The 13663-nt window shown below is 41.9% G+C and overlaps 1 protein-coding gene across 3 annotated transcripts in view; it reads left to right on the forward strand.

The window, feature by feature from the left end:
* Positions 1-3173, forward strand: part of LOC140205810 (glycogen debranching enzyme-like) — a 99242-nt gene extending 96069 nt beyond the window's left edge. For all 3 annotated transcript variants that reach the window (XM_072273521.1, XM_072273523.1, XM_072273522.1), the window contains exon 34: positions 1767-3173. In XM_072273521.1, the coding sequence (XP_072129622.1) occupies positions 1767-1884 (118 nt within the window). In that variant the 3' untranslated portion in view covers positions 1885-3173. The remainder of the gene's footprint in view (positions 1-1766) is intronic.
* The last annotated feature ends 10490 nt before the right edge of the window (positions 3174-13663 follow it).

Raw genomic sequence — 13663 nt, forward strand, 5'->3', positions numbered from 1 at the left:
GAAGTAATTGTCCAAATAGGGTTACAAGTTTATCAGAATCCAATTCATAGCTGTAGAACAGTTGTTACAAGGATTACCCCTAAATAATAATGATCAATTAGGCACAAAGAGGATCTGTATTTATTGACAAGTACCTTTATTGGCTCAGTTCACAAACATGTAAAGGGAAAACTTGCCTGACAAAACTGTTGGAGTTCTTTGAGGAATTAACGAGCATTGTGGACAAAGGAGAGGCAGTGGATGTCACTTTGATTTTCAGAAGGCATTTGATAAGTTGCCACACATGAAGCTGCTTAACAAGATAAAATCGTATGGCATTACAGGAACTATACGGGCATGGATAGAGGAATGGCTGACAGGCAGGAGGCAGTGAGTGGGAATAAGAGGGGACTTTTCTGGTTGGCTGTCAATGATTTGGATAGTGGAATTGATGGCATTGTAGCAAAGTTTGCGGAGATAGGTGGAAGGGTAGGTAGTGCTGAGGAACAAGGTGATTACAGTAGGAGTTAGATAAATTGGAAGAATGGGCAAAAAAGTGGCAGATGGAATACAGCTTTCGGAAATGTATGATGATGTATTTGGTAAAAGGAACAATAGTACAAAAGATTATCTAAATGGGGAGAAGGTTCAAACATCAGAGGTGCAGAGGGACTTGGGAGTCCTCACGCAAGACTCCTAGAAGGTTAATTTACAGTTTATGTCTGTGGTAAAGAAGGCAAATGCAATGTTGGCATTTATTTCAAGGGAAGTAGAATATAAAAGCATGGAGATAAAGCTGAGCCTTTATAAGACACCAGTCAGGCCTCACGTGGCGTATTGTCAACAGTTTTGCCCCTCATGTCTCAGAAAGGATGTGTTTTCATTGGAGAGAGTCCAGAGGAGGTTCACGAGGATGATTCTGGAAATGAAGGGGTTAATATACGAGGAACATATGGCAGCTTTGGGCCTGTACGCACTGGAATTTAGAAAAATACGTGGGGATCTCATTGAAACCTACCAAATGTTGAAAGGACTATGTAAGGTGGGTGGGAAGAGGATGTTTCCTATTGTGGGGGTATCAGAGTGCACAGCCTCAAACTTGAGGGGTGACCTTTCAGAACAGAGGTAAGGGGGAGTTTCTTTAACCAGAGTAGTGAATCTGTGGAATGCTCTGCCACAGTCTGGTGGTGAAGGACAAGTCTGTGTGTATATTTAAGGGGGAAGTTGATCATTTCCTGATCGGTCATGGCATCAAAGGATATGTTGGAAAAGCAGGTGTATGGGATTGAGTGGTATCCGGGATCAGCCACGATGGAATGGCGGAGCAAATTTGATGAGCTGAATGGCCTAATTCTGCTCCTATGCCTCATGGTCTTACATGAATATACACAGCCGAATACCTGTGTGCACATTTAATATGTTTCCCCGACACTCCACAAACAAAGAATAGAAAGGCTAAAACTCAGGATGAAGAGTCTAGGTGTTCCTCGTGGTTCCGATGCCATTTCAACGTGTGCAGTGTGAGGTGCTCCACATCTGCGAGAGTTGTCGCTGCCTGACTCCAAAATCTTATTGCTGATCAACCTGTGTAAATTATATTTTGACAACAGATCGTTAACATAGCATGGAGTTGTCTTGGAGGGTCAACTCCTTTTAAATAAGATTGTGCTGTTAAGAGTGTATCCAAGTCCTAATGAATAACCATTCTCAGAACCTCAAAATGTGACAGTTACCAATTAAAATGAATTGTAGTGCTTTTATTTATTATGTTTTGTTTAATTCCTTAGGTCTCCTTGGAAAGGTCTTCCAGAGCTTACCAATGAAAATGGAGGGTACTGTCCGTTTAGCTGTGAAACACAGGCTTGGTCAATAGCTACTATTATAGAAGTTCTGTATGAGCTCTGAAGTGCAATATTTTCCTCTTGCCAACTGCAGTGCAGCAGTTCTACTGAGGGCAGTCTTTGTGTGTGTCTTTCCAGAGTATTAAATGCCACTTGCCATTTAACTGTATAAGTTTGGTGATACAATTAAAAACCTCATTGACATTGCTTGAACAGTACAAAGTTGTGACCTTGTATGTGATATGTAATACACGTGCACCCTTCTGATAGGATTCACATAAAAGGAGCTTCTCAAATTAATATTTTAATGTGGTTGTGATATTAACTGTTATAATCTTGTGTGGCTGTTAGCAACCCTAAAGCTAGTTTTAAATTGATAATAGAATAGAATCTACATCTTGAAAGATAGTTTGGTTAAAATGCATGAAATGCACTAATCAAAATTTGAGCCTCATTGTAACTACCACTATTATTTAATTGGCCAAAGTACAAAGAATCTGAATTTACACATTATGAATGGAGTAAAAAATTACTATAATTTTTAAACCACTTTCAGAATTAATTCTTGCAGCAATGGTGAATGAATATGGAAGCAAAACATTATCTTGTATAACACTGTACACCAGCTTAGTTTAAAGCTAATGGAGTAAAAATTATTTTAAGTACTTGCATGAAATTTGCACATTTAAAATTGTACTATGCAAGAACTATTTGTGTGTTCAAAAGAAAGAGATTTGGAGTCATAATATGTTCAAAGTCTTGATGGTACAGTTAGTCTTATATTAACTGATTATTTTAAGGTTGCCATAGTGTAGAAGTAAAGAACCAATTAATATGCATGTATTTTTCTATCTCACTACGGAAAAAAAAATTCAAATGCACATTAATGACTGATCCATTTCAGCCAATAAGATTATAGCATTTCCATCAGGTTTTAAAGTCTGCTGTAAATGTTTAATTTGTTGTTCCTCTGTAGATGTTCTTGCCAAGTGCAAGAATTGACCATTTCAATGCATTAAACCAGCAGATTTTAAATTTGCCTCTCAATCAATTAGTACTGTACTGGGCAGAGAAGCTGATTGAGACATTCGGTCTTGTCCTACAGGCAAATATACATCTTTATTCCTAAGTATAATCCTCAGCATTCAGTTTAATCTTTCCAAATATTGAAGAAACTTGACATGCATTTATTTTAAAATAGTATTAAGTTTTGTTTGGAATTGTGGAAAATTAAGTTTAAAACAACAGCAATTTGTACATCTGTTTTGTGTATTGCAAGGACAGATAGCTATGAATCAGACATTGACATTATTTACTCCTATGATTAAACATATTATTGCATTAAATCACTCAAAGGCTTTTTTTTGTGTTTGTGTGATTTCTCATTAATGTGAAGTCTTTTTTTTGTGTTTGTAAATGAGTTTTAATATATTGCATTTTAGTTATAAATATTCTGTCCAAAAATCCCATTGTAACTTTAAAATTTAAAAAATGAGAATATATTAATAGTAAATTTTTAGATAATGCTATATTGTCAGGGCACTAAATAAACCACCTGTTATCTCAAACAAGAGGAATTCTGCAGATGTTGGAAATTCAAGCAACACACATCAGAGTTGCTGGTGAACGCAGCAGGCCAGGCAGCATCTCTAGGAAGAGGTACAGTCGACATTTCAGGCCGAGACCCTTCGTCAGGACTAACTGAAGGAAGAGTTAGTAAGAGATCCATGGTAACACTGGGATGTGGCAATTGGTTTTTATATTGATTCACTCTGTTTTTCTCTCAGCAAACTGCTGAAATATGAGAGGTCAGAGGTGAGTAATGGTGACAACAAACTGCTGCAGATTATGGAATCTGACAGAAAAGGAGAATAATGGGTGGAACCTGACAAAGAAAGGCTACTGGGCAGATGGAGAAATTGGGGGGAAGGGACAGAACAAGGCAGTTTAGTGGGTTTGAAGATCCAAAGTACATTTATTATCAAAGTATGTACATATGTATGCAGCACACAACCTGAAATTCATCTTCCACACACGGTCATGAAACAAAGGACTTTGGAACCAACCCGTTCAAAGAAAAACCTCAAACCCTCACGCTCAAAAAAAAAAATTGCTTAATAAAAAACAAACAAAAACTCAGGATATAAAACACACAATCAAAAAGCATATTGCAGTTCAGCTCAGTGTTCATTATCTGAAGGCTGCCCTGACTCAAAATTTGCCTAAAAGTAGCAACAGAAAAAGGAGTGATCAGTACTATAACACATCATAAACCTGAATTAGAATCCAAATCCACAAACCACAGCAATTAAACTTAGTTCCAGCACCATCCTTTGACAGCATTGTGGGAGAGAGAGATCACTGAAATGCAAGGAGCTTCCCTCAAGAGCAGTGGGCAAGAGGGGGAGAGAGAGACCACCCCACGCAGACACCCTCCTCCCACGAGTGAGAGGCTGAAAGAATGCACTGAACACTTGATTGCTCTCCACACCCACCTCAGTGATTTCAATCTTCCTCAGCTCGTTAATCATTGAGAGATAAAGTCAATCATGACCTCCTGGCCTCCATGCTGCACACTTTGCCAGCAGCCTGTGGAACACTCTCGGAAACAGCGAAGCACCAGATCACCCGATTGGCCTGAAAACTCACCACTGGAATGTAGTTAAACAGCCCCAACAGTAGCAGAGCAACATCTGAAATAAAAGAAGGTCTAAAAGGAGTTGCTTAATAAACCGTCTTGAGTATGTCACCTTTGGTAGCATTGTTTGCTGTTGTTAGCTTGGATCAACAAGTAAGATGGGTTGAGTGATAAGTAGATGGAACCAAGTGGAGGTGGTGAAAGAAGCAAAGTAGTGAGGGGTGGGGTGGAGAAGATGGAAAGGAAGGTGCGTGTATGAGGGCTGGGGCACATTAGGAAAGAGAAAGGAACAAAGGATGTGTGAGCTACCTGAAATTGGAAAACCATGTTCCTTCTCAACTTCAATTATGTTTTATGTGTAAGAAAGTAAACATAGCAGCAAATACCAAAAAATCTGTTTTATCTTGATTATTCTGTGCTTAGTACACAAACCAGCCAAATATCCATCTCTGAAGTGACTGATGTGAGAGTACAGAAACTAGAAAATGAGAATACTGCATGGATCGAAATGTCGACACAAAAATAGAATTCAAGATTGTAAGGCTGGAGTTGAAAAAAATCAAAGTTGAGTTCATTAAGGGATTTGCACAGTTTAAATGGGGAGTAAAATTAATTTCTGGGGCAACAGAGCTTTCAACTGCTTCAAATCAGTCAGGCCAATGTGATGGAATATGTTAAGAGAGAGGCAGTTTTGGAGTTCCTGAAAAACTTCAGGATTGACAAGTCCCTGAGGCTGCAAGGAATGTATCCCACAATACTTTGTGAATTTGGGGAAGGGATTGCTGGGGCATTGATGATGACCTTTTCAATCTCCCTAGCCACATGAGTAGTACCGGAAGGTTGGAGGATGGAAAATATTCTTCCATTGTTTAAGAATTATAATAGGGATAATTCTACGGATTATAAACCAGTGGTAGCCATACTAATGGAGAGGATTAAAAGGAACAGGATTTATGAGAATTTGCGAAAGCATAGTTTAATTAAGGTAAGTCATATATCACGAACCAAAATAAGTTGCGGGGATGTAAGAAAACAAATTGAAGGTGGAGATGTGAGTGTGGTGTATATAGATCTTAATAAGGTTTGACAAGATTTCCCCCGGCAGGCTTATCCAAAAAGTCAGGACGCGTTAGATGGAGCATGTTCTTCCTGAATGTCAATGACCGGTGATGTTCCGCAGGGATCTGTTTTGGGACACTTGCTCCCAAATGACTAGGATGAGAAAGTGGAAGGGGGGGGGGGGTTAGTAGGTATGTGGATGACACAAAGGTTGGATGTGTTGTGGATAGTGTAGAAGTTGTAGGTTACAAGAGGGTATAAGACCATTAGACCATAAGACAAAGGAGCAGAAACGGCCATTCGGCCCATTGAATCTGCTCTACCATTTTATCATGAGCTGATCCATTCTCCCATTTAGTCCCACTCCCCTGCCTTCTCACCATAACCTTTGATGCCCTGGCTACTCAGAGACCTATCAATCTCTGCCTTAAATACACCCAATGACTTGGCCTCCACTGCCACCCGTGGCAACAAATTCCACAGATTCACCACCCTCTGACTAAAAAAATTTCTTCACATCTCTGTTCTGAATGGGCGCCCTTCAATCCTTAAGTCATGCTCTCTTGTACTAGACTCCCCCATCATGGGAAACAACTTTGCCACATCCACTCTGTCCATGCCTTTCAACATTCGAAATGTTTCTATGAGGTCCCCCCTCATTCTTCTTATTTCTGAGCAATACAGTCCAAGAGCGGACAAACGTTCCTCATATGTTAACCCTCTCATTCCCAGAATCATTCTAGTGAATCTTCCCTGTAACCTCTCCAAGGTCAGCACATCCTTTCTTAAATAAGGAGACCAAAACTGCCCACAGTACTCCAAGTGAGGTCTCAAGAGCGCCTTATAGAGCCTCAACATCACATCCCTGCTCCTATACTCTATTCCTCTAGAAATGAATGCCAACATTGCATTCGCCTTCTTCATCACCAACTCAACCTGAAGGTTAACCTTAAGGGTATCCTGCACAATGACTCCCAAGTCCCGTTGCATCTCAGAGTCTATAGACAGGGAGCAACAATGGGTGGAGAAGTATCAGACAGGGTTCAATCTGAAAAAGTGTGAAATTATACACTTTGAAAACTTGGAGGAAAGTACAAGTTTAATGTCAGGATTCTTAGCAGTCTGGAGTAAGAGAAGGATCTTGATGTCCATGTCCATAGACCCCTCAAAGCTGCCATGCAAGTTGATAGAGCAGTTAAGAAGCTATATTGTGTGCGTTAATTAGGAGAATGAGTTCACGAGCAATGAGATAATGTTGCAGCTCCATAAAACACTGCTTTGACCACACATAGGGTATTATGTTTAGTTCTGCTTTCCTCATTGTAGGAAAGATGTAGAAGCTTTAAAGAGGGTGGAGAGGAGATTTACCAGGACGATGCCTGGATAAGAGAGCATGTACTGTTTGGAAATGTTGACTGCACTAGAGATTTTATCTTTGAAGCAATAAAGAAAATAAGATTATGAGAGGCATAGATAGAATAGACAGCCAGCAACTTTTTCCCGGGACAGCAATGACCAGTACCAGAGGATATCCAGTTAGAATGAGGGGAGGAATGTTTAGAGATGCTATCAGAGTTAATTTTCCGTTTTTTTTAAACAAAGTGCGCAGCGAATGACTGGGAATGCACTGCTGTTCATCATGATGATGGAGGATGATAGAATGGGGACATTTAATAGGCAATGGATGTAAGAGAAAATGGAGTATTATGGGCCATATTGGGGGGAAGGCTTAGACTGATCATGGAATAGGTTTATTTAGATTGGAATGCATTGTGAGCCAAAGGGCCTGTCCTGTGCTCCTTGCATAAGAACAAGAAATAAGTGGGCAAACAATTACAGAAGAGTGCACTGACAAATAAGGTCCAGGTAGGAAAAGACTTGGTAATATTATAAACAGGGCATTTGTATGAGAAAACGCTAATATATCAAAAATATATTCATAGGTGCTTAATCCAAATGAGCCCTACAATAGGATTTGTAGCTGGGTGGATAAAGTGATCTGTGTAAATGTAGGTAGATGGATGTGATATAATTGCTATTATGGTGATGATCATCAAGGACATTTAATGTTTAGGAAACAACACATACAAAATGCTAGTGAAATCCAGCAGGTCAGGCAGAGTCAGATGTTACGATTTTGCAACGTACCAGCAGCAAGAGATGACAAATTGAGTCGGGTTTTAATATTAAAACCACCATATTTATTTACATCTACTCAAAAATATAGAAAATTAAATAAACTACTTTCTTAAACAGGAGTTAACAGTGTTATGCGTCTATAGCTCCCTTACAGTCAAACTTAGAACCTGTTCTTAACAAATCTTACTCAAGCACAGTCTTACAGTGGCAGTTCAGAGAGTCCCAGTAATTCATGAAATAGATGAGAGGAGAGACTTGTGCATTCACAATGCAGCCATGAGCTGATCATGACAAATTCCAAAGATTCCACAGTTAGCGAACGAGAAAACGGTTACTGAGGATCCCAGCCAAGGAATACTGTTCCAAAGTCCACGAAGAGTGATTTCACAAACTGACTGTCACGAAATCCACACCCACGGATCATACAAAGGACAGACACATCTCCATAATGCACAGTGTGCCGCTGATTAACCCAATCCTTTGGGTTTGGGTAAGCATTAGACTTTACCCTCCTTGACCGTGAGCTGTTCCCAGATAGCCCGAAGTCTGTGATCTTCACTCTCTCTCTCTTTCCTTCGACTCCCTCTTTTATACCATTGACATACATCATAAGATAACGCTCACAGAAACGAAACTGTGAACTCCCAGTACAATGAAACTGGGGACACGTGATGCTCACAGTAAATGAAACTATGGACTCCCAGGAAAACAAAACTGTGGACACATAACACCTCTCCCCAAGAAGAGAAAATTTTGATCTGCGGGAGCAACATTTTAACTACAATCTACAAAATGTGGAACAATACATATATGGTTATCATACAGCACACTACAAACTAATACAACATATTGCAGGAGCATATGCAAATATTAAATTCCACTCCATTATTAAAATTAAATTGCAAGTTTAACATCTGGAAATGCAATTGGCAATTACATTATCTTTGCCTTTAATGTGTTATCATGAGATCATACTCTTGCAAAATCAAACTACAATTCAGCAACCTTCTGTTTTGTTTTTCAGCTTACTCAAGAACAACCCACAACCTAACAAGTGTGACAAGTCCTGCAAAATGTTGCCACATCTTTCCTCAAGCTAGGACAGAAGAATTATTTTAAAACTTTGTTCACAGTTTTCTTCACACCTAGATGTCCACCCAAGGGTTTACTATGGACCAGAGTTAAAATCTCATTCCTATGGGCTTTCGGAACTACAACCTGGTGAACAATTGCCCACTCCTCACTTGCAGGAACATCAGGTGGTCTCTACTTCCTCATTAACACTCCATCTTTGAAATAAAACCCTCCTGGCACTTTATCAATCTCCTCGCCTGAGAGAGCTTTTTCTCTTAAAGCTTCAATCTCAGGGTCTCTGCTCTGATCTTCTATAAACTCTTTCCTAGACAGAGACAAATCTTTATCATCAGTTTTAATACCTGGATCCTGGTGAAACAATGAAGGCAGAAAAGTCCCTGACAAATCATCAAAATCTGATTCCCTATTTGGGCTATCATGAGTAGCCGAATCACGCTGCACAGGACCATCTGCATTGGCAAGTTTCTTGGCCCTAGCTCAAGTTACTGCACATGAGGGATAAATGTTAGGGTCTATCTTTGGATCATCATTGATTGGCTTAGTTGTCAGCTGCACTGCAGGAACAACTTTACCACCTGCTAGGCCATTTCCTAACAACAAAGAAATACCTTCCCCCAGTAAGCTGGGTTGTAGTCCTATTTTAACAAGTCCTGAAACTAACTCTGACTTCAAAATTACCTTGTGCAGAGGTACAGGAACAACATCGCACCCAATACCTCGAATAAGATTTACCTCACCAATGGCAGTCTCATCACCAAACTTTAGAACACTGTCTAACATTAGTGACAGAGAAGCCGCAGTATTTTGCAGAATTTTCACTGGTATCAGGGTTGACCCTTCCTTTACTGAAACAAACCCATCTGACGTAAAATGAAGGAATTCTTCCCTAACCTAACCAGACATTTTAGCCTTTGACAGAGCTTCATGAGAATGTGCAGAACCCCGTGGGGTCACAGGTGTTTTAATATTTTGAACACAGGCATCTGGAACTGCCTCCTTTTCCTTCTTCTTTTTCAGAGGAAACAGTTAGCCATAACATGACCAGGTTTCCTACAATAGTGACAAGTAGGACCAGAGGGCTTCTCCTTTAATTGTTTCCCCTCAAGGGGAGGGAGAGATCCAAAATGATAGGAGAAGACAGGAGGCAGAGGGATAAAGCTAAGAGCTGGAAAGTTGATTGGCAAAAGGGATACGAGGCTGGAGAAGGGAGAGGATCATGGAACGGGAGGCCAAGGGAGAAAGAAAGGGGGAGGGGGGAAACCCAGAGGATGGGCAAGGAGTATAGTGAGAGGGACAGAGGGAGAAAAAAGAGAGGAAAAAAGAGGAAAAGGAAAAAAAATTAGTAATAAATAAATAAATAAAGGATGGGGTACGAAGGGGAGGTGGGGCATTAACAGAAGTTAGAGAAGTCAATGTTCACACCATCAGGTTGGAGGCTACCCAGATGGAATATAAGGTGTTGTTCCTCCAACCTGAGTGTGGCTTCATCTTGACAGTAGAGGAGGCCGAGGATAGACATATCAGAATGGGAGTGGGACGTGGAATTAAAATGTGTGGCCACTGGGAGATCCTGCTTTCTCTGGCGGAGAAATGGTGTTCAGCGAAATGGTCTCCCAGCCTGCGTCGTGTCTTGCCAATATATAGAAGGCCACATCAGGAGCACCGGATGCAGTGTATCATGCCAGCCAACTCACAGGTGAAGTGTCACCTCACCTGGAAGGACTGTCTGAGGCCCTGAATGGTGGTGAGGGAGGAAGTGTAAGGGCATGTGTAGCACTTGTTCCGCTTACAAGGATAAGCGCCAGGAGGGAGATCAGTGGGAAAGGATGGGGGGGACAGATGGACAAGGGAGTCGCAAAGGGAGCGATCCCTGCAGAAAGCAGAAAGATGTGCTTAGTGGTGGGATCCCGTTGGAGGTGGCAGAAATTAGAGAGAATTATATGTTGGACCCGGAGGCTGGTGGGGTGGTAGGTGAGGACAAGGGGAACCCTATTCCTAGTGGAGTGAAGGGAGGATGAGGTGAGAGCAGATGTGCGTGAAATTGGAGGGATGCATTTGAGAGCAGAGTTGATGGTGGAGGAAGGGAAGCCCCTTTCTTTAAAAAAGGAGGGCATCTCCTTCATCCTGGAATGAAAAGCCTCATCCTGAGAGCAGATGCGGCGGAGACAGAGGAATTGCGAGAAGGGAGTGGCATTTTTGCAAGAGACAGGGTCAGAAGAGGAATAGTCCAGGTAGCTGTGAGAGACCGTAGGCTTATAGTAGACATCAGTAGATAGGCTGTCTCCAGAAATAGAGACAGAAAGATCAAGAAAGGGGAGGGAGGTGTCGGAAATGGACCAGGTAAACTTGAGGGCAGGGTGAAAGTTGGAGGCAAAGTTAAAGAAGTCAACGAGCTCAGCTTGCATGCAGGAAGCAGCACCAATGCGGTCGTTGATGTAGCGAAGGAAAAGTGGGGGAAGGATATCAGTATAGGCTTGGAACATAGACTGTCCCACAAAGCCAACAAAAAGGCAGGCCTAGCTGGGACCCATACAGGTGCCCATGACTACACCTTTAGTTTGAAGGAAGTGGGAGGAGCCAAAGGAGAAATTATTAAGAGTAAGGACTAATTCCGCTAGGTGGAGGAGAGTGTTGGTAGAGGTCTGGAATCCAAAAAGAAGCGGAGAGCTTTGAGACCTTCCTGGTGGGGGATGAGTATATAGGGACTGGACATCCATGGTGAAAATAAAGCGGTGGGGGCCAGGGAAATTAAAATCTTTGAAAAAATTCAGAGCGTGAGAATTGTCACGAACATAGGTGGGAAGAGATTGAACAAGGGGGGATAAAACCGTGTCAAGGTATGCAGAAATGAGTTCGGTGGGGCAGGAGCAAGCTGAGCCAATTGGTCTACCTGGACAGGCAGGTTTGTGGATCTTGGGTAGGAGGTAGAAACGGGAAGTGTGGGGTGTGGGAACTATAAGGTTGGTAGCAGTGGATGGGAGATCCCCCGAGCTGATAAAGTTGGTGATGGTGTGGGAGGTAATGGCCTGGTGCTCCTTAGTGGGGTCATGATCAAGGGGTAAATGTGAGGAGGTATACGCGAATTGTTGCTGTGCCTTGGCGAGGTAGAGGTCAGTACACCAGACTACAAAGAGCACCCCCCTCATTGGCGGGTTTTATAGTAAGGTTGGGACTAGTGAGGAAGGAGTGGCATAATGTATTTTAGGAAGTCAAAACAGCATTTGACATATACTATGAATGGTAGAGCACTGGAGAGAGAAATAGAACAGAGGGATCTGGGACCACAAGTGCATACTTTCTTGAAAATAGCATCACAGGTAGACGGGGTGGTGAGAAAGGTACTCATCATACTGGTCTTCATCAGTTAGGGCAAATGAATATAGAAGTTGAGACATTATGTAGCAATTGTACAAGTTGTAGATGAAGCCACACTTAGAGGACCATGTATAGTTTTGTTCACCCTGTTATAGGAGAGAGGCATAGGTAAGGTGGATGGTAATATTCTTTCCCCCAGGGTAGGGAAGTCTAGTGTTTGAGGGCTTAGGTTCAGGATGAGAGGGGAAAGATTGAAAAGGGACCCAAGGGGCACCTATTTCACACAGAGGTTAGTGAGTGTATGGAACAACTGGAGGAAGAGCCCCTTTTTCTTAGAAGTTTGTGCTTACTCGGCATGTCATCTAATACTTTGACAAACTTCTATAGACGTAGAGTGGAGAATATCCTGACTGGTTACATCGCAGCCCAGCATGGAAACACCAATGTCCAAGAATGGAAAAGCTTACAAGAAGTGGTGGATACAGCCCATTCTACCTCAGGAAAAGCACTTCCTACCATTGAGCACATCTACAAGAAGCTCTAACACAGGAAAGCAGCGTCCATCATCAAGGAGCCCCACAATCCAGAACATGCTCTCTTCTTGCTGCTGCCATCAGGAAGAAGGCACAGGAATCTTAGGTCCCATACTATCAGGTTCAAGAACAGTTACTGAATTGAATTGACTTGACTTTATTTCTCACATCCTTCACATACATGAGGAGTAAAAATCTTTATGTTACGTCTCCGTCTAAATGTGCGATGTGCAATCATAGTAATTTATAATAATTTATAATAAATAGAACCATCAATGTAACATAGAATGCATTCAGATCAGTGTGAGTTAATCAGTCTGATGGCCTGGTGCAAGGAACTGTTGGTCTGGCTTTTATTCTGAGATACCGATTCCCGGATGGTAGCAGCTGGAATAGATTGTGGTTGGGATGGCTTCGGTCCCCAGTGATCCTATAGGCCCTTTTGACACACCCATCTTTGTAAATTTCCTGAATCATGGGAAGTTCACTACTACAAGCGCACTGGACTCTATGCAGAGTCCTGCGATTAAGGGAGATACAGTTCCCATACCAGACAGTGATGCAGCCAGTCAGGATGCTCTCAATCGTGCCCCTGTAGAAAGTTCTTAGGATCTGGGGGCCCATACCAAACTTCCTCAACTGTCTGAGCTGAAAGAGGTGCTGTTGTGCTTTCTCACCGCACAGCTGGTGTGCATAGATCACGTGACATCCTCAGTGATGTGGATGCAGAGGAACTTAAACCTTTATACGCTCTCAACCCTAGATCTATTGATGTCAATAAGGGTTAGCCCATCTCCATTCCTCCTGTAATCCACAATCCACAATCCTTTGTTTTTGCGACATTGAGGGAGAGGTTGTTTTCTTGACATCACTGTGTCAGAGAGATGACTTCTTCCCTGTAGGCCACCTTGTTATTTTTTGAGATAAGGCCAATCAATGTAGTGTCGTTGGCAAATTTAATTAGCAGATTGGAGCTGTGGGTGGCGATACAGTCATGGGTATACAGGGAGTAAAGGAGGGGACTCAGGTCACAGCCCTGAGGGGCTCCTGTATTGAGAGTCAGA

The sequence above is a fragment of the Mobula birostris genome, chromosome 12 (assembly GCF_030028105.1).
Source record: "Mobula birostris isolate sMobBir1 chromosome 12, sMobBir1.hap1, whole genome shotgun sequence".
Taxonomy (NCBI): domain Eukaryota; kingdom Metazoa; phylum Chordata; class Chondrichthyes; order Myliobatiformes; family Myliobatidae; genus Mobula; species Mobula birostris.